The sequence below is a fragment of the Podarcis raffonei genome, chromosome 12 (genome assembly GCF_027172205.1).
Source record: "Podarcis raffonei isolate rPodRaf1 chromosome 12, rPodRaf1.pri, whole genome shotgun sequence".
NCBI lineage: Eukaryota > Metazoa > Chordata > Lepidosauria > Squamata > Lacertidae > Podarcis > Podarcis raffonei.
Window position 1 is genome coordinate 53,246,416 of NC_070613.1, and position 21,226 is coordinate 53,267,641.

Consider the following 21,226-nt stretch of genomic DNA (forward strand, 5'->3'; position numbering starts at 1 on the left):
CCTCCGCCCCCTCCACGTTTGCAGCTCTGGGAAGCCGGGATTTGGGCGCAGGACCTCCGCCTCGGCCGCGCCTCCGCCTCCCCGCTCCTCGCGCCGCCGCCGCCATGGAAGGGCCAGGAACGCCGCCCGGCCGGAGGAGACGCCGCCACCGCGGCTGCTGCTTCTCGCCGCTGCTGCTGGCGCTGCTGGTGAGCTGCGCGGCGTGCCAGGCGCCGCCGGTGCCGGGCGCCGGAGAACCGGCGTGGGACGGCAAGGACGTGCTGGTGGAGCGCAGCTACGTGCCCCGCGAGTGCCCGCGCACCGTCCGCGCCGGCGACTTCGTGCGCTACCATTACCACGGCACCTTCCCCGACGGCGCCAAGTTCGACTCCAGGTACGGCGCCTCGTCGCGCGGCCCTGCCTGCGCGCGCTTCCCCGGCAGCAAGGCCCGTCGGAGGCAGCGGGACTTGCGGGCGGGCGGGCGCGCACACGCTCGGCAGCCTTCGCGCCCCATCAGGCTCGCTGGCCGGCCGAGCTTCTCTCCCTAGACGGCAGGGATGGTCGGGGCTTTGGCCCTGATCCAGCCCCGGGCGGCTTTTGGTGTGGGGCAGGGCAGCCGCTTGGCACGAGGGAAACCGCAGCCCCTGCCCTCTCCTGCTAAAATGGGGAGCCCACAGTCGGAGAGAGCTCTCCCCAGGGGGCAATACTGTACAGTGGTACCTCGGGTTACAGACCTTCAGCTTACAGACTTGGCTAACCCAGAAGTAGTACCTCAGGTTAAGAACTCTGCTTCAGGATGAGAACAGAAATCGTGCGGTGGCAGCGGGAGGCCCCATTAGCTAAAGTGGTACCTCAGGTTAAGAACAGTTTCAGATTAAGAACGGACCTCTGGAACGGATTAAGTTCTTAACCCGAGGTACCACTGTACAGTGTACTGAACCTTGGTTCTCAAATTTAATCCTTTCCGGAGGTCTGTTCCATAACCAAAGCGTTCCAAAACCAAGGCATGCTTCCCCATAGAAAGTAATGCAAAATGGATTAATCCGTTCCAGACTTTTAAGGACAACCCCTAAAACAGCAATTTAACATGACTTTTACTATCTAATGAGACGATTCGTCCATAAAATGAAAGCAATAATCAATGTAAAAAGGTAAAGGGACCCCTGACCATTACGTCCAGTCGTGATCGACTCTGGGGTTGCGGCGCTCATCTCGCTTTATTGGCCGAGGGAGCCGGCGTACAGCTTCTGGGTCGTGTCACCAGCATGACTAAGCCGCTTCTGGCGAACCAGAGCAGCGCACGGAAACGCCGTTTACCTTCCCACCGGAGCGGTACCTATTTATCTACTTGCACCTTGACATGCTTTTGAACTGCTAGGTTGGCAGGAGCAGGGACCGAGCAACGGGAGCTCACCCCGTCGCGGGGATTCGAACCGCCAACTTTCTGATTGGCAAGTTCTAGGCTCTGTGGTTTAACCCACAGCTCCACCCACGTCCCTTTCAATGATCAATGTACTGTACTATAAAATGAATAAGATAGTATTGGAGATGATAAAAGTTAAAAATATTTTTTCCCCCTTACCTGCACTGATGATAGTCATTGTTTGGATGGGGGGCTTTTATCCATTTCCGCAGTCACACACACAATCAATCAATCAATCAATCAATAGCTGAACTGGGTTCCACACAGTCACAAAAACAAATTAACCGAAAAAGCCTCAACAACGCAAAATAAATAGCAAAAACAAAAGCGCCAGACTTAATCCATTCTGGAAGTCCATTTGGAAACCAAGGCGCAGCTTCTGATTGGTGCAGGCATCCTGGAAACAATAGCCGGCAGCCACATCAGGCGTTCAACTTCCGAAAAACATTTAAAAACCGGAACACTTCCGGGTTTTCGGCATTTTGGAACCTAGGCGTTTGAGAACCAAGGTACCACTGTACTGCTCTATGCAGCCAACTGCTAGGGCTGAGGTCCCTTTGCCCCCCCCCCCAGATTTGAGTGGGTCGCCCCTCCCAAGTTGATCAGTTATGTGGGGTGGGGTTTACATGGGTTCCCTCAATAGTTTATTCAAGTGGGCACCCCTGGCTCTAGGCGTAGAGGCATCTGTTTATAAACTGGGAAAGCTTATGAGAAGCCATAAGAAAGTGTAAGAAAGTGAAGGGATTCTGGGAAATGATATACAATGAGTTAAAGAAAATGCTGAAATATAGCTTTGTAAAGAAACCAGAAACCTTCTTACTGGGAATAACTAAAAATGATATAAATAAGAGGGACTGTAAACTCTTTCAGTACGCAATAACAGCAGCGAGAATATTGATGGCCCAAAGATGGAAACAAGAAGAACTACCAACTCTGGAAGAATGGAGAGCAAAACTAACAGACTATGCAGAACTGGACAAATTAACTGGGAAAATCAGACTTCAAAGAGACCATAAGTTTCTAGAGGACTGGGGAAAATTCAGAGACTATTTGAAAACTGTATGTGAGGAAAATACAACGCTAGTGTGTTTTAAAGAAGCTTTGTGAAGAAAATAAGGAATATTGCAAGAATGTAAATGAGGATAGAAAAAATGTATTTAAAGGCGATACTATAATTAAGGAATGTGAAGATAGAAATTTAATTATGGATGATTGTCAGAGGAGTTGAGGGAGGTTCAATAAGTCAAAATATGTGATGTGAAAATTGTATGATAGGAGATATTACGGAAAAAATTTAATAAAAAAAATTAAAAAAAAAAAAGAAGCCATACCTTCCATCATCTTCACAAGGCAAAGCTCCTCTCCTAGTCTAGAAAACCCCACCAGTGCCAGATATAGGGTGGTGAGCTAAGGGGGAATAATAATAATAATAATAATAATAATAATAATAATAATAATAATAAATAATAATAATTTAAATGCATATATTTATACAGGTACCAACTGAGAAGATATTACAGATGCTTTATGTTTCCATATGATTTATGCTGCATTTGCCCTGCTCTAGTATGTTCTGTTATGTTTCCACAATGTATTGTTTGTAAGCTGCTTTGGGATTCATTTGAACGAAAAGCGGCCCAGAACTACTAATAAATACAGTGGTACCTCAGGTTACAGACACTTCAGGTTACAGACTCCACTAACCCAGAAATAGTACCTTGGGTTAAGAACTTTGCTTCAGCACAAGAACAGAAATCGCACGGCCCCATTAGCTAAAGTGGTACCTCAGGTTAAGAACAGTTTCAGGTTAAGAACGGACCTCCAGAACGAATTAAGTTCAATATCCATAAAAAAGCAACTGTACCAAAAGGAATTATTGTGAAAATAAGAAATACGATAGGGTTTTTTTTTTGCCAATTTTTTTTCCTTCCTGCAGGCACCACATTAGCAATGTCTGCCTCTGACCCCAACCTAGGCGGAGAGGCTGCTTACAGCGCAACCTTTTGGATCACAGGCACCCCTTTGGGCCTGCAGTTGTAGCTCTGGAACTGGTCCATTTCCAAGTGATGGAGGCTCTTAGGAATGTTGTCGAACAATACAGTGAACTGGCCTCTGCTATATTTCTCTTTGTGTATGATACTTTTGAATGCATTCCCACTGAAGTCCTTGAAGTAAAAGGTAGATTTAAGATAACTTGGGTGCACTGTAAGTGTTCCTGTGAGTAAAACGTGGGCTACATCTAATTTCATCATAATTATAGGGCTGTATAACAGCACCTACGAAAGGCATAGAAGGGGGTGTCTATTTCTCCTCTGGTGAGAGGACATTATGGTGAGAGGACATCTGATGAGAGATATTATGTTAATTATCAAAAATTCCCAAGTGATCATTGAAAGTGAATATGCCCTTTGGCAAAATTCCAGACATCTCTTTGGAGAGAATGCATATTCTTGGAAGCTTATATTTTTTACCCTTTCAACATTGTTGTCGCATGATGCATTCCTAACCCCACACCTTGAGAATAAGCCCCATTGAATTCAGTGAGACTTAATTCTGAGTAGACATGACTGGGGTTTCATCAGAAGAGCAAAACCATTCATTCCCCCCCCCCATATCTGTCAATCAAATTAAAATTGCCTTGAATATGTACTTTCTGTCATTATCCATTCAAGACAAAAGAAAGTTCACCTTCACAGAACTTGTGGCAGAAATGTTTTGTTTGTGCTGAATCAGCTGCCATGGGTAATTCTGAGTTTGAAAGATTAGTGAAAATAATTCTTTCACTTCTTTCCCCACAATTGTATAGATCTCTCTCTTAACCAACCATTAGCCATATTACCCTGCTGCCTCAAATTCTTTAGCCTTTCCTAGTAGGAAAGATACTCAAAGCTCTACATTGTGTTGGTTTTCTACAACCTTTCTAGCTCTAGGACTGTCCAGGGTATTCCACACAAGGTATGAAAGCAACACTTGTTTAGATGGCTTTTGAAAGAGAGGTGAGACAAGTTCATGGGGGAATCAGCAGCTGTTAGTCATAGTCATGACTGAGAAATGGGTAAAAATAAAAGCGCTGCCAACAAAATACCTGTAAATGAGATTTAAGTGAATTGCAAATGAATTTGCAAGTAACCTACTGTGTTTGTTCATTCTCTCTCTCTCTCTCTCTCTCTCTCTCTCTCTCTCTCTCTAGCTATGACAGGGGTTCCACATTCAACGTGTTTGTGGGGAAAGGCCAGCTTATTGCTGGAATGGACAAAGCTCTGATTGGCATGTGTGTGAATGAGAGGCGGTTCGTAAAAATCCCACCCCATCTTGGCTACGGGAGCGAAGGTGTTTGTGAGTACAGTACTCTGTATGGAAATGTTCATCCAAGACAAGCTGTTGAAATTACAGAGTTTCTAACAAGTTCATCAAACCCGATTTTTAATGAATGCATTGCTGCCTGATAAGTCCTGTTCATGGGATATATCTGTGGATCCGGATGTGTGGATGAGGAGGACATGGGACCGTGCTGACGGACCCTGTCTCCCAGCTTGATTTTAAGTTCTGAACTTCTGAGAAGTTCCTGCTCCCTCTCAGTCCACAAATTTAGATCTCTGAATCGAGTTCAAGAGGCCAGATTACTACAGGCAAGGCTACAATGTCATGCACACCAAGCAAACTATCATTGCTAAAGTTTCCCCCTGTCCTCCACATCAAGTCCTTTTTTCCCCTTTTATTGAAAAATGTGAGGATCTTTGTTTTCTCCCCATTGTTCATTTCTTTAAGACGGACTTCTAGCTACAATTGTTGCAGAGAATATGTGATGGAAATATCCATCGTGTTCCTCAGTGAGGAAGAAGTTGCTTTCCTGTTCTGATCAAGATGAATTTAATATAATATGAGGCTTCAGTAGTGATGACTCTGAGCAGGGTGAGACAGTAGTAAAGCAAACTCACTCTTAAGTTGTTTTCCCAAATCCTTGATAAACAGAGGCACTTCAAGTTCCCTGTAAAGAGGGATTGACTGATAAACTGTGCTGAGAATTCTTGCTCTGGGAGGGGAATGGTGGGATGTATCCAGTAACTCTTAGCAAACTACAGCTCCCAGAATGCTTTGGGTGAAGCCATGACAGCTGAAAGTGGTATTATAGTGCTCTAAATGTGGCCTCCGTCTCTGTACGCCTGGGCCACTGGTGAAACAGTTCCCTAGCCAGCCACATCCTTTGTGCATGCCTGCTACATCTTGAAAGAGACAGTAGTTTGTTACATTAATTCTGTTTTTTCAGGAAGCATCATTTCCGTTTTAATATATTTTGCATTCACAGCTGGTGTAATTCCTGCAAACTCAGTGCTTCACTTTGATGTGCTTTTGATCGACCTTTGGAATTCTGAAGACCAAGTTCATATTCAAACTTATTACAAGCCAGAAAATTGCACAAGAACGATCCAGGTGTCTGATTTTGTAAGATACCATTACAATGGGACATTTCTAGATGGTACACTGTTTGACTCGAGGTAGTTAATATACATTTTTTTCTTTCTATTATTCATGTTTTCTGAGGTCTTGATTTTTGAGGGCTTTGTGAGAATTTACATAAAAATGTGAATGAAAATATTTTGTTGGCAGGACTGGGAACAAAATCTATGCCTGAGGCTTAGGAAAACCACTTCCTGTCAGTATAAGACAACATTGGACTCAATAAACCAATGGTCTCTCATGCCTGCTATAAGGCAGCTTGAAATGTTCAGCTTTTAACCACTAAAGCAATAGGGAAAGAATGTGGCATATTTGGTGTCTTTGCCTTTGTGCAACTAAGTTTTGTTGTTTTATACTCTGTATACTTCTAAAATGGTTTGAAACAAAATGCGCATCGGTCTACATTGATTTCACTCTGCCCAACTCTTCACATTTTTTCCTGCTTCCAGTGTTAAAAAGGAAGACGCTGGCTATGAGTAACTTGCTTTTTTGTTATAATTTCAGCCACAATAGAATGCGAACATATGACACTTATGTGGGTATCGGTTGGCTGATCCCCGGTATGGACAAAGGTCTCCTTGGAATGTGTGTCGGAGAAAAGCGCATCATCACAGTACCGCCTTTCCTGGCGTATGGAGAAGACGGAGATGGTAAATGCCAAATTTGTTTATGCTGCTAGTGAATATTAGGTAACCCTGAGAAACATAAATCAAGAGAAGATCTTTCCACAGAATTAAAGGTAAAGGTAAAGGTACCCCTGGCCGTACGGGCCAGTCTTGACAGACTCTAGGGTTGTGCGCCCATCTCACTCAAGAGGCCGGGGGCCAGCGCTGTCCGGAGACACTTCCGGGTCACGTGGCCAGCGTGACATCGCTGCTCTGGCGAGCCAGAGCCGCACACGGAAACGCCGTTTACCTTCCCGCTAGTAAGCGGTCCCTATTTATCTACTTGCACCCGGGAGTGCTTTTGAACTGCTAGGTTGGCAGGCGCTGGGACCGAACAACGGGAGTGCACCCCACCGCGGGGATTCGAACCGCCGACCTTTCGATCGGCAAGCCCTAGGTGCTGAGGCTTTTACCCACAGCGCTACCCGCGTCCCTGCACAGAATTAATAATAATAATAATATTTATAACCCCGCCCATCTGGCTGAGTTTCCCCAGCCACTCTGGGCGACTCCCAATCAAGTGTTAAAAACAGTACAGCGTTACATATTAAAAACTTCCCTGAACAGGGCTGCCTTAAGATGTCTTCTGAATGTCAGGGAGTTGTTTATCTCTTTGACATCCACAGGGCGGGCGCCACTACCGAGAAGGCCCTCTGTCTGGTTCCCTGTAGCCTCACTTCTCGCAATGAGGGAACGGCCAGAAGGCCCTCGGTGCTGGACCTCAGTGTCCGGGCTGAACTATGGGGGTGGAGACGCTCCTTCAGGTATACAGGACCAAGGCCGTTTAGGGCTTTAAAGGTCAGCACAAACACTTGGAATTGTGCTCGGAAACGTACTGGGAGCCAATGCAGATCTCTCAGAATCTGAACTCATGTTTTGTGTAGGAAGCAAGTGATCAGTCAATCAACTCAATATCTGATCGCCCAGTGAATGTTCATCTTTAATCTCAGTTACAGTTGAGGGAAAAGCTTAATTTCTTTCAACTTTCTCTTATTTTTTTCCAGATAGAAAATTGGCAGAATAACCAGACTGCTATTGACAAAATGGAAGTTATTTTTTAAAACTCCTGGAAGCAGCATCTTTTATGTTAATAAATATAAGTTGCTTTAGAATTGCAGGGGTGCAGAGAAATGAAATGTATATTATAGCATGGAATAGATGTGGGGTTGAGGGTATGTATATATGTGGGGTTAGCTTGAATTTCTTTCTGGATTCCTGCGTTGACTTAAATGCCTACCGTCCACCTTGGTTATAGGTAAAGAAATCCCGGGTCAGGCGTCTCTGGTCTTTGATGTGGCTCTTCTAGATCTCCACAACCCCAAAGACAGCATCGCTGTGGAACAACAATATGTGCCTGAAACCTGTGAGCGTAGAAGCCAAGTAGGGGACTTCCTCAGATACCATTATAATGGTACACTTTTGGATGGCACATTGTTTGATTCTAGGTAACCACACTGCTGAACACACGTTTCCTACTTTCTGTTTATTTCTTTGTGTGTTTTTATAGCTCTATTCTGCTGAGCATTCTTTAAAGGTATTCTAAGTAGCTTGGTAAATGTCTTCAATAATAAATCAATAAATAAGACTAAGAAAAAGTTTTAAAAAGTAGAGCAATGGTTCCAATGGATCTGGGTTATCCTGAACTCTCATTTTTCTCTGTTTGAAACAAGAGATTTAAGTAATAAATGCACAGAAGATGATGGCATAGATTACTACATTCAACAAGCAGACAGAAAAGCACAGCTAATAGGACACCAGCACATAAAGTAAACACATTTGGGAAAATTTAAAATACTTCCTATTTCTCCTCTTGAGTAACTTTAGTGGATTTTCCACTTTCCATGATAATAAATGGGAAGCAAAAGTGGATCTGTGCTAAAGCTAGTTTATAATAACTTGTACTGTGAAAACCAGTTCTTTACGTTTATAGCATGTTTTATCAAAACATGTCAATGTGCAATAAGAATAATCTCACCAATCAAAACATTAAATGCTTTGCTTCTTTCTGTTGTGGATAATTGCTTTTGGACATTTACTTCCAGGGCACATGATTTAACAAAGAGCATCTGTTTCAATAAACCTAAAAGAATAGAAAAAATTAGTCATTGCATCCCATCTTAGCACTTAGTGCTTAGATTGGAGATAACAGATCTCTATGCCTGATGTTATATGACATCAAGTGACTGACAGATGGGTGTGGTTTGTCCAAAACATCCTTGCAGCCAAATTCAGAGGCATGGTGGACCTAGATGCACAGTGAGAGGTTCTCTATTACTTTGTTAGACTCCCGTGCTATTTTTGCTGACATACTTGAAAGATCAACATCTTTCAAACAGGACATCTATCAAACAGAAAAGATGAACTACTGTTTCAAATGGTACTAGCCACTAGAATTGTCTATGCCAGACAATGAAAGAGAAAAGAATCCCCTTCATAAAAGCATGGCTACTTTGAGTAAGATCATATGGATTACCGTATTTTTCGCCCCATAGGGCGCACCTAGTTTTTTTTTGGGGGGGGGGAATAAAGAAAAAAATTAAAAAAAAATGCAATTTTTTTTTGCGAAGTCGCACCGGTCTCCCGAGGGTTGCGCAGAGCTTCCTGAAGCCTGCATTCGCCCCATAGGACGCACACACATTTCCCCTTCATTTTTGGAGGGGGAAAAGTGTGTCCTATAGGGCGGAAAATACGGTATGTGGGTTAGACAGGGAAAACTAGGGTTTAAGAAGTTTGAATCTGAATGGGACCCATTTAGGAATTTCTGGAATAAAAAGCAAGGGGTAACAAGACGCAACCCTATGTCACGAGAGTAGTCTCCCTTGATTGGATTACATTAATATGCTATTCTGGCTCAGTTTTTTATTTTTTTTATTTTGTGTTTTTCATACCACAAAGTGGATAGCTTTTCTAGTTTTGTTCATCTTATGTGACTTCTCATTTTGCTGCTATACAATATATTAAAATAGTTCTCTTGTCTATGCGCTTGGTCTGCTCAGTATTGTTTAAGGTTACTTCACCTATCCGTTAATATATTTGTAATCCTGTTACCATATTTTTTGCTCTATAAGACACACCAGACCACAAGACTCACCTAGTTTTTGGAGGAGGAAAACAAGAAAAAAATATTCTGAATCCCAGAAGCCAGAATAGCAAGAGGGATCGCTGCGTAGTGAAAGCAGCAATCCCTCTTGCTGTTCTGGCTTCTGGGATAGCTGCACAGCCTGCATTCGCCCCATAAGATGCACACACATTTCCCCTTACTTTTTGGGAGGGAAAAAGTGAGTCTTATAGAGCAAAAAATACGGTACATATTTGGCTTGCTTTTTTATTCACAGTTGAAGTTTTATCATATTATACACATTTATGTATTTGCTTTGCTAGCTTAATTTCCTCACTTCTTCTAGTCACACTTAGGTTTGGTGCTATTATAAGACATGACTTCATCAGTTCCACTACACCCTGTTGATACTTCTTTCTGATGTTTTTGCTGTCAAGCCAGTAAGCTATGGGCATACTGATAACAGTCTTAGTTAAGCAAAGGTTTTTCCTTTTTGCCTGTAGTTATTCACGGAACCGAACATATGATACCTACATTGGGAAAGGTTATGTGATTTCTGGGATGGATGAAGGCTTGCTTGGTGTATGCATTGGAGAGAAGAGGAGAATAACCATCCCACCTCACTTGGGGTATGGCGAAGAGGGAAGAGGTGAGTTCTGTTTTTAATTCAGCAGCAGTGCCCTCCAGTCATTCTTTTACTTCAGCATTTAAAAGATTTAAGGCCCAGTGCACTGCATGGAATAAGTTTGTTGGCCTTCCATCTTCCATATATATATATATATATATATATATATATATATATATATATAATCATTTATTTATACCCCGCCCATCTGGCTGGGCTTCCCCAGCCACTCTGGGCGGCTTCCAAAAAAATACTAAAATACTGTAATACATCAAACATTAAAAGCTTCCCTGAACAGGGCTGCCTTCAGATGTCTTCTAAAAGTCTAGTAGTTGTTTTTCTCTTTGACATCTGGTGGGAGGGCATTCCACAGGGCGGGTGCCACTACCGAGAAGGCCCTCTGCCTGGTTCCCTGTAAGTTGGCTTCTCGCAGTGAGGGAACCGCCAGAAGGCCCTCGGTGCTGGACCTCAGTGTCCGGGTAGAACGATGGGGGTGGAGACGCTCCTTCAGATATACTGGACCAAGGCTGTTTTTATATATATATATATATATATATATATATATATATATATATATATATATATATATAATATATAATTAGATTTCTTTTGTTATAGCAAATTGCAAATACAATTATCCAGTTTTGTATTTTACAATTCCCTCCCTCCTGTTGACTTCCCTCATCTTCCCCTTCTGGTGTGTTACATTATTTGTTATCTTCTGCATGTTAAATAATTTGTCTTTCTTCATATTTTACTTGAATAAAATTGTGAATGTTTCTTCAAAGGCCTTCCATCTTTCTGGTTAGAAGATAGGAATCAATGGAAGCTGTGGTAGTCTTCTCTCCTGGCAAAGCTTCACTTTGTGCTCCTTTGCTTGGAGGCAGAACTTCTCAGCTCTCCTGTTTTCTTGTTGGCTCCTTGTTTACAAAGAAAGAGGCGTTTCCCCTTCTTTTTCTCCTTCCGCTCTTCTGTTTACTGCCATTCCCCCCACTCCCACCCGCTTGGGCTTTTGCTTAGTGGCTTCAGACCAGCCTAACACCTATTCGGGTGGTCAAACAACCCCAAAGAACCTTGGCATTAGCTGCATGGCAAACCCCAATGCCAATGTAGTCACTGACATATTGTAATCATATTTGTGGTCAGTGTCAACTCCACTTTCCATAAGCAAGGTGAGTGAATTCTCTCCTTTCTGCCCAGATCCATCCCACAGTGCGGCAGCAGCATGGCACAACCTGAACATCAGGCAGGTGCTCAAAATTTACATCAAGCCCACATACAAACAAACTGACCCCGTTTGTCTCCTTTCACCTAGGCCAGCCTTTCTCAACCTGTGGGTCCCCAGATGTTGTTGAACTACAACTCCCATCACCCCTAGCTAGCAAGGCCAGAGCTCAGGGATGATGGGAGTTATAGTCCAACAACATCTGGGGACCCACAGGTTGAGAACCGCTGACCTAGGCAGTTTAGCTAGGCGGATTAAGGCTTGCATGGCTCTGGTTCATGAAGCTCTCCAGCTTCCCATATCTTCTACTGGCACCATGGCCCCTTCTGTTACAGCATCTGCCCCAGGCAGGCTGCTTTTTCCACCAATGCACCAGTATAGTAGTCCTGCCATGTGGCCACTTGGTCCTCACCTAGCCTGTTCACACTCCACTGCAAGATCATGCCTCAGCTGAGACTGCTTTTTTTGCTTAGGATGTTCTTGTTTAGCTGTTTAGTCGTGTCCGACTCTTTGTGACCCCATGGACCAGAGCACGCCAGGCACTCCTGTCTTCCACTGCCTCCCGCAGTTTGGTCAAACTCATGCTGGTAGCTTCGACAACACTGTCCAACCATCTCGTCCTCTGTCGTCCCCTTCTCCTTGTGCCCTCCATCTTTCCCAGCATCAGGATCTTTTCCAGGGAGTCTTCTCTTCTCATGAGGTGGCCAAAGTATTGGAGCCTCAGCTTCAGGATCTGTCCTTCCAGTGAGCACTCAGGGCTGATTTCCTTAAGAATGGATGCGTTTGATCTTCTTGCAGTCCATGGGGCTCTCAAGAGTCTCCTCCAGCACCATAATTCAAAAGCATCAATTCTTCGGCGATCAGCCTTCTTTATGGTCCAGCTCTCACTTCCATACATCACTACTGGGAAAACCATAGCTTTAACTATACGGACCTTTGTCGGCAAGGTGATGTCTCTGCTTTTTAGCTTTTAACTAGGAATACTGAAAATATAATTATCTCATGTCTCACCATCTCTTGAAAGTGCATGGAATTCGTGCTAGTGGAAAATTATCACACCTGCCAACCTCTGAAAAGCCCCTTTCATGACATTTGGAGATGACCAAGTCTCATTTGTGGAGTACATAATTTTAGTAGATCAGATCAGTTCTTTACTGTAAGAGCAGAAGGGTGGGTGGCTTCTTCATATTTCATATCATTTATTGTTCTAGGAAAGATTCCGGGATCTGCTGTGCTGGTCTTTGATATTCATGTGATAGACTTCCACAATCCATCTGACTCTGTGGCTATTACCACCCATTACAAACCTAGCAACTGCTCTGTTCTGAGCAAGAAAGGCGATTACTTGAAGTATCACTACAATGCCTCACTCTTAGATGGCACTGTGCTAGACTCAACGTAAGTATGTAGTTTAGCAGCAAAGAACAATAGAAGCATGAAACTGGGAATATTTTGTGCATGTGAGCTTACCCAATCACTTATTTTTATAAATTTGCTTTCATTAAGTTACAGTTGGTGAGAGAGTAATGATGAAGGGAAGGGCTAATCAGACTGAGGGGTTTCTGGATTCTGGGGTCACTTGTCTTAACAAATTTTCTGCATGGTCCAATTTGCAATGTATTTCTTAAAGGTAAAGGTAAAGGGACCCCTGACAGTTAAGTCCAGTCACAGACGACTCTGGGGTTGCGGCGCTTATCTCGCTTTACTGGCTGAGGGAGCCGGCATACAGCTTCCGGGTCATGTGGCCAGCAGGACTAAGCCAGTTCTGGCGAACCAGAGCAGTGCACGGAAACACCATTTACCTTCCCACTGGAGTGGTACCTATTTATCTACTTGCACTTTGACATGCTTTTGAACTGCTAGGTTGGCAGGAGCTGGGACTGAGCGACGGGAGCTCACCTCGTTGCGGGGATTCGAACCCCTCACCTTCTGATCGGCAAGCCCTAGGCTCTGTGGTTTGGACCACAGCACCACCCACGTCCCATAATGTATTTCTTAGAAAGTGTCTATTAAGAATTCAGATCATCACATAGAAATTGGAAATGGTAAATGTCAAAAGGCTAGAGGAAGTGGAATTCTGACGTTACATTGGCACAGCTTAGCTTATGAACTACTATTTTTTTCTTTCAGGTTTAGTCTTGGGAAAACCTATAATATAGTGCTGGGTTCTGGACAGGTTGTATTGGGAATGGATATGGGTCTCAGAGATATGTGTGTTGGAGAGAAAAGAACAGTTATTATCCCACCCCACCTTGGCTATGGAGAGGCTGGAGTTGGTAAGTGAAGCTAATAGTGATGCTGACACACAAATGTGTCTGGTCTTCTTCTGCAGCATGTGTCACAGCTCACTTCTGTGAGCAGTCTTGTTTTGTTCCTTAAATGTGTTCATTGGATTATGAACAGCTGTGAGGTGGTGTATATTCCATGCAATTTAAGTAAGAATATTAGTCTAAAAAGGTATATTCACAACATGAGATGCTGAGAATATAGCCGTGTAATGATGATATTATTATTATTATTATTATTATTATTATTATTATTATTATTATTACCCCCACCATTTATTACCCACCCTTCCCACCAAGGTCCCAGGGCGGATTACAACAATTAAAAACACAATATTAAAAAGTTTGAAACTTAAATTTATAGAAATATGTCATAAAAATATACACTTCAATTGTTAAAAGCTAAGGTAAAGAGGTGCATCTATATTATATTATATTATATTATATTATATTATATTATATTATATTATATTGTTAATATGGTTTTCTCTGAGAATGAAAATAGCCCAAATTAATAATGCAACGGGGAAAGGCTATACATACTTGTGAATTAGCAAACAATCTTACCTTAAGTGCAAATAGTCACAAAGCATAGTGCACCTTCTAAGATAAAGAATACGTTAACCATATTTCTTATGGATGCTGCAGGCTTTATTTTCTCATATTTTATCTTGCTGATGTTTCTAAGCCAGTGGATGAAATGTGAACAATTTGTATTAACTGCACTATTTGCAGATGCTGCGCGTGGACCAAATTCCAAAATGCTCCTACATAACAGAAATCTTACTTTATTTTTTGTTATTTACTGTTACAGAAGGAGAAGTGCCTGGTAGCGCTGTATTGGTTTTTGACATTGAACTGTTCGACTTGGTGTCTGGCTTACCAGAGGGATATATGTTTGTATGGCATGAGGAAGTCTCTCCTAATCTCTTTGAAGAGATTGACAAAGATAATAATGGAGAAGTTTTTCTAGAAGAGGTAAGGTTTTGGCTAGTAAAGCTGCATTGAAAAAAAATTCTATAGGAGCTAGTAAGTTCACCGATGACAGCATACAGGACACTGAGTGGAGCCCCAATCTTCAAGCAATATATTTAAGATCATGTTTCTATTCTGACGGGACAATCATTTATGGAAAATTAAAACAAATCTTTCTACCCATAGCAATGCATACGATCATGCAGTTGCTTTGGACATTCTACAGAAACAAGAGACCAGTGTGCTTCTAGGTCTTGAGCACAGGAGGGAGATACATAATCCTACACAGAGAATAGCTACTCCGGTTAAGAGGATCTGATTGAAGCCCAGCTTAACTGAATGTCTGTGACATAGGTCCCTAACAAAAAATCCCAAAGGGTCAGGACTCAGCAGCTGTATTAGTAATTAGTAGTTAGCAATGGATACAAACACTGCTTATGCGAATTTCCCAATTCCTTTTGGTTATTTGAAAGTCCAGCAGCGGCAGCAATACTGGCACCTTGGAATTTAAGTACTAATTTGACACCCGAACCTCTCAAATGACCCATATACAGTGGTACCTTGGTTTAAGAACAGCTTAGTTTATGAACAACTTGGATTAAGAACGCGGCAAACCCAGAAGTAGGTGTTTTGGTTTGTGAACTTTGCCTTGGAAGCAGTACATGTTTCACTTCCTGTTGAGTGTGTTCCATTTGTAAATTGAGTCCCCTGCTGCTATGGAAAAGCATGCCTTGGCTTAAGTCTAGAATGCTTTGGTTTAAGAACAGACTTTTGGAACGGATTAAGTTTATAAACCAAGGTACCACTGTACTCACTAGAGAGAAAGTATTAACTGGTATTTACTTAGCACTGTATGTGAATATGAGGGGACAGATGCAAAGGTACCACAACATCCTATTCGCTGGAGTTTTAAGATTAAATTACCTGGCTAATAAATAACTTTATTTTACTTTTCTCTAATGTATTTATTTTTTAAATTGTAGTTCGGCGACTACATCCACGAACAAGTCAAGGCTGGCAAAGGAAAGTTAGCTCCTGGCTTTGATTCTGAAACAATTGTGAAAAACATGTTCAGCAATCAGGACCGAAATGGAGATGGCAAGATAACCGCTGATGAATTCAAACTGAAAGACCAAGAGCCACAGGGACATGACGAACTGTAGTTTGTTTTTAAAATTTGTAGGAGCTAAACTGCTGTCAGAATGTATGCACAATAGAAGTGGTTTGAAATGTGTGTGTGTATACTTAAAAGTGTGGACGGTGAAAATGAATACTCCTGTCTTTGTAAGAGTGAAGTAGGCTAAAGTAAGCGGAAGACTGTGGCATTTTTATAAAACATGAAATGCCTCAAAATTGGTTTCAATGACTTAAAAAAAAAATAGTGACACAAATCTTGTGATGTATTTTTTGAGAGGTGGTAAAGAATTTTGAGCTTAGAACAAAAATGTACATTTCTGTTAAACTCCTGCACCATGACCCTGTTCGGTTACTCTCCAACTGTAGTTTTATAATGATCTCTCCAAGGAAGAGAAAATCTTCTACAATGGGAGGAACTGCACTAAATCTTTTTCAAAGCCGTTATCCCAAAGTCAGATGCTATGGTAGCACCATGAGCAGTACTGGAGATGGGGAGTCATGTTTCCCTAAGGATTGTAACTGAAGCTATGAATACAAAAACCATTCACAAAAAGTGTGTATCATTCTTTGCCCTGTATCAGAACATGTCCATTTATTGTAATGGGCCTACTCTTGCGTATCACCCTGAAATTAGTCTGTCCTCACTAACGTGTATTATAGAAAAAAGAAAGCAGAACTGTACTAGAAATATGCTGCAATATGCATAACGGTAGATTGTAATTGTGTATACAACATATGGCTACTCCATCTACTTTTTTGTGCAGTGACTCAACTAGAGAACTGTCATAAGTGTACTTCAGAGTGAATCTCAGGTCTCATTTGTGTCTATAAAAACATTTTGTTGATCATAGAATTGTAGAGTTGGAAGGGACGATGAGGATCATCTAGTCCAGCCACCTGCAAGAATATGAACCTTACGGGGATCGAATTAGCACCACACACTAAGCAACTGAGCTAATACCCTGCAGCGAAAGAGCACAAGAGCATAAATTAAGTGAGTGACTTCCCCCAAAGGGAAAAGGAGCACAAAGCCACGGTCCTCCCACTAACGGGAATGTACAAAGCGTCTTCTTTTTTAATTGTAGAATGGTGCTAGTTCTAAAACTACGACATACCTTTCAAAACACTTTTGCAGTAAGCAAAGTTATGTTTTATACGCTTTGTAATATTATTAATGTCTTAAGGGTTTGTCAAGTGTGATACATGCTGTTATTTTTATTAAAATAAAATATGGACAGACACATTCTGCACTACTCTTCCTCCATGTACAGGTGACTGGGGATGGGGAAAGGCTTAACAGTGACAATATTGATCTAAATTATGGCTTTCAATATATATCTGAACTGCTTGGCTAGTTCTGGAATTGGAGCTGGGACATAGGGGTTCAGATCACATCCAAAAGGTCTCTGAAAGGTGAACAAACCTTTTACGTAGTTGTAGCCCAACTATTGAGGCAAAGTGTACAGTGTGAATGAGCAAAGCACTGCAAATTAATATTGTATTCTTTCACCCTTTATAATTAACTACAGGCTGAATGTGGGTAACAAATGAAATGCACCAATTATGAACAGTACTTTAAATAATACTGGCTGCTTTTTGGTTTCTTTTTCCGGCAGAAGGAGAGTGGTGTTTTTTGGTTTTAAGCTACCCCATGTAAGTAAAAGCTGTTTAGTAACTGAAATAAGAGATGAAAAAACTCCCCATCAAAGCTCTCTAGAATTGATATATGTAATCAGCATTATTAGATATCACCTAAAACAATACCATGTATCTGCACAAGGAGCTGGGCTAGAATCATAGAATTGTAGAGTTGGAAGAGAGGGTCATTTACTCCATTGCATTGCAGGAATCTCAACTAAAGCATTGTTGAAAGCATTGGGCTCTCATGGGAAAGAGATTCATATAGGCAGTTTGTCTCACACAGGTCTGTTCCAAGTAGTAATCATGCATGAGAACGGCATGGATCCGCCTGCCTGCTAGAAGCAGCAGCAGCCGGCACCCAAAAGCAAGGCATGCCAATATGGTAGAAGCTCCTCTTCCAGACTGGCAGCTCCACTTGTTCTGGATAGTCTTCCTAAGGAAGAGATGGGACATGTTTTCCTGATTGGGTTAAACAGTAAACCCGTGAAAGAGTTTTACCTGGTTTGTAAGTACCAAATTAATCAGTCCACACCTTCATTAATGAGAATGCACATAAATCAAATTTAAAAGTTTGGCATCTCCAACTTTCTTGTTTTGTTCTAAAGACAATGGACCCCATTCCATAAATGCTCTCCCCATCTAGCTTGAAGAAATGAGTCTCCCTTTGGGGTAAACTAGGAAGCACAAACCCTTTCTTCTGAGAACCATTTGAAGGAGAAAAGATCCCAGCTTATGTTGGACAGTGGATCAGAGCTGGCCAACTCTATATCTCCTGCTTCCTAGTTTTGCCCCAAACCAGCCCTTTACCTGCCTCCTGCTGGACAGAAATGTGGATCACAGCTGCGAAAGAAACTTTCATTTTGAAACACTTAACTTTTTCACGAATAGTTACATGAGACATACTATGGCAGAAATAGAACTACCGTGGTATTCATTTTTAAACAGTTACTGTATATCTCATCACACACTTCACTAAGGTAACACTGAAATTATATCCTTTACACCTAGCTTGGAAATAAACATGGCAGTGCTACTGAAAATAGTGTTTTCTGTGTATTGCTATTTGGTAAAGTAGAAAAAGTGTCTTTAGAACTGTTCAGGGCCAAAACATAGGACAGACACAAATCTTATTATAAAGCAGTCAAGATCTTCAGCATTATTTTTATAGCCAGCGTGATTTTAAAGATTGCAGTGTTTAGTCTTCACTCTTGTGTACCGAAAAGAGCAGTCAATAGCAAGCTTTCTTATCTGTGCTCTGGCACAAAGTATCTTTTTGAAGAATATACAAATATCAGCAATATTAAACCCCTTAAACTCAAAAGGTGCAACTTATGAACTGTAATCAAGTCAATTACCTGCACATGTGCTTATTCACCATGCTTCTAGTGCATTTTCTACAACAGTCACACATATTCTGAAAACATCCCTTTATTGTGCATGAATATAAACTGAAGGAACTCTTTTCCAGTTATCCATACAACCTATCCATTAGAATAAATAAGGGGTTCCATTAAAAGTGAAGGGGGAGGGGGTGAGCGTCCAGAAGATCATGGATACAGTATATTACTTTACAAATAAAGTGACTCCCATACAAAACAGCATCAAGATTGATATTCTAAGATAGCACAGGCATGCTGATTTGTCCAACTGCCTTCATCAGGAGGAAAACAAGCAAACTCCAATGATGCTCTTTACAGAATCTTTTGTAAGATTGAGTTGGCCACATCTAAAGAGTCATCTTTCACCAACACAATATCATAGCAGTCCATATATTTGTCCAGCAATTCTTCAACCTAGGTTTTAGAATACAAAGAAAAACCCAAATGTCAGAAAAAGTCAAACACCAAGAAACATATTGCAATTTGCCAAGTCAACACCATTTTAAAAGGAAAGTGGCGATATCTGTTTTTCTCTTTTACTAAGTAATGTAGGTGGTGTATTCAAAGATGTTTGCAACCAGATTTCAGAACTCTGGAAAGGCCTTTAAAGTACAAAGGATTCAACCCTGTTCCCATAATTTTGAGAAGCAAAATATAATTTGCTAACCTGAATACATACTGCACACAAAAGCTATTTAGCACATATGTAAGTCAGGTTGAAGCATTGCTATATTTTGTAAAAACAAAAAAACCTTACTTAAATACAATGCAATGCAATCTGTGGCTTTTATATTACAACCATACTAGGAGTCAGTGAGGCATGAGATGTGGCTGCTGAACTTAGGCTAGGTTATGAGTTAATAAGGATCTCTAAGGAGTAGATAAGTAAAAATAAGTATCAGGATTGATCAATATATATCAACGACTATTTCCGTTCCCGCCCAAGTGCATCAGTGGAGCACATATAAGCACACCTTGCCCCTGTTCTGCCCTTTTAGTGATGTGTTTAGTGACATTTAGTGACGTTTAGTGTTTAGTGAAGTTTTCAGTCACTTCTGGGTTCATCGCTATGTGCAATCATGTGTCTTTTGGACGCATGTTAATAAGTTGCTGTACAAATAATTTTTTTGTTCTTTATTATCATTTCATAAAAACTTTCTTCCAGCTGCTGCACCTTTAATTCCGTTGTCAGATTTGACCTCTATGATATTCTATAAGACAAACAATGACCTTGAATACTACATAGGGAATGCTGTCACTAGGAAGGCCCATCCCAAACCAACGTTGTGTTTTGGTGTCAGGCAAATACATTCTTGTTTCTTGGGTATTTGAGAAGGACCAATGATTGGAAGCTTGATTATGTTTTAAGTATACTTATGTAATTTTATTATTTAGTTTTACTTTTGCTGTAAATTGCTTTAGGATCTTTTACAGCAGGAAGCAGTACATTTAACAGTCCTAACCTATTCTCTGGGTTTTGAACGTTTTTCGGAATCTGAATATTCGACGTGGCTTCCACTTGAGAGCAAGAAGCTCTTGCAACCAATCGGAAGCTGCGCCAGGTTGTCGGACGTTTCAGAAGTAAATAGGTGTTCTGGAATGGATTGTGTTCGACATCCGAGGTTTGACTGTATTAAGCTTCTACCCTTGAACACATTCTGTGTTAGAAAATGGTATAAAGGTAAAGGGACCCCTGACCATTAGGTCCAGTTGCGGATGACTCTGGGGTTGCGGCGCTCATCTCACTTTATTGGCCAAGGGAGCCAGCGTGCAGCTTCCAGATCATGAGGCCAGCATGACTAAGCCACTTCTGGTGAACCAGAGCAGTGCATGGATATGCCGTTTACCTTCCCGCTGGAGCGGTACCTATTTATCTACTTGCACTTTGATGTGCTTTTGAACTGCTAGGTTGGCAGGAGCTGGGACCGAGCAATGGGAGCTCACCCCGTCACGGGGATTTGAACTGCCAACCTTCTGATTGGCAAGCCCTAGGCTCTGTGGTTTAACCCACAGCGCCACCCGCGTCCCACTAGAAAAAGGCATACCTGACCATAAAATCTAATATTATGGACATTATGCTTATCAAAGAGACAAAGACCTACCTTATCGTTGAGATACCCAATCTTAAGAATATGCTCAACATTTGCCACTCCATCTGCCATAGTTAAATCTCCTTGAGAATCTCCAAGCAATATGATGTTGCTGTTGTCCTTTAATTGTTTGAAGTACTCTGTATTTTTCAAGGCGCCATCATGTTTGTTGTAAACATGAATCAGTTCCCCTTTAAATCCTTTTAATACGCCCTGTTAAACATGACAATAGTTAGTTCTAAGAATGGTCTTAGCAAATTAACAAGTGTCCCTTCTGTTTCCAAGA

General features: G+C 41.7%; 2 protein-coding genes across 6 annotated transcripts in view; one reads left to right on the forward strand and one right to left on the reverse strand.

The window, feature by feature from the left end:
- FKBP9 (FKBP prolyl isomerase 9) lies at positions 1–17,071 on the forward strand. Its single transcript, XM_053409552.1, has 10 exons — positions 1–373; positions 4,593–4,738; positions 5,709–5,898; positions 6,365–6,510; positions 7,781–7,970; positions 10,087–10,232; positions 12,645–12,831; positions 13,564–13,709; positions 14,533–14,696; positions 15,677–17,071. The coding sequence occupies exons 1-10, from the start codon at positions 105–107 to the stop codon at positions 15,854–15,856; spliced, it is 1,764 nt and encodes a 587-aa protein (XP_053265527.1). The 5' UTR covers positions 1–104; the 3' UTR covers positions 15,857–17,071.
- Positions 17,072–18,881: 1,810 nt separating this feature from the next.
- The window catches only part of NT5C3A (5'-nucleotidase, cytosolic IIIA), a 28,734-nt gene continuing 26,389 nt past the window's right edge, over positions 18,882–21,226 (reverse strand). For all 5 annotated transcript variants that reach the window (XM_053409554.1, XM_053409559.1, XM_053409556.1 and 2 more), the window contains 2 exons: positions 20,953–21,153; positions 18,882–19,264 (listed from right to left, as the gene is read on the reverse strand). In XM_053409554.1, coding sequence (XP_053265529.1) covers positions 19,163–19,264; positions 20,953–21,153 — 303 coding nt within the window. In that variant the 3' untranslated portion in view covers positions 18,882–19,162. The remainder of the gene's footprint in view (positions 19,265–20,952; positions 21,154–21,226) is intronic.

Coding starts and splice junctions, on each gene's coding strand:
- FKBP9 (XM_053409552.1), top strand. CDS start 105: ATGGAAGGGCCAGGAACGCCGCCCGGCCGGAGGAGACGCCGCCACCGC. Junction 12,832..13,563: donor GGCACTGTGCTAGACTCAAC/GTAAGTATGTAG, acceptor TTTTTCTTTCAG/GTTTAGTCTTGGGAAAACCT. Junction 14,697..15,676: donor GAGAAGTTTTTCTAGAAGAG/GTAAGGTTTTGG, acceptor TTTAAATTGTAG/TTCGGCGACTACATCCACGA.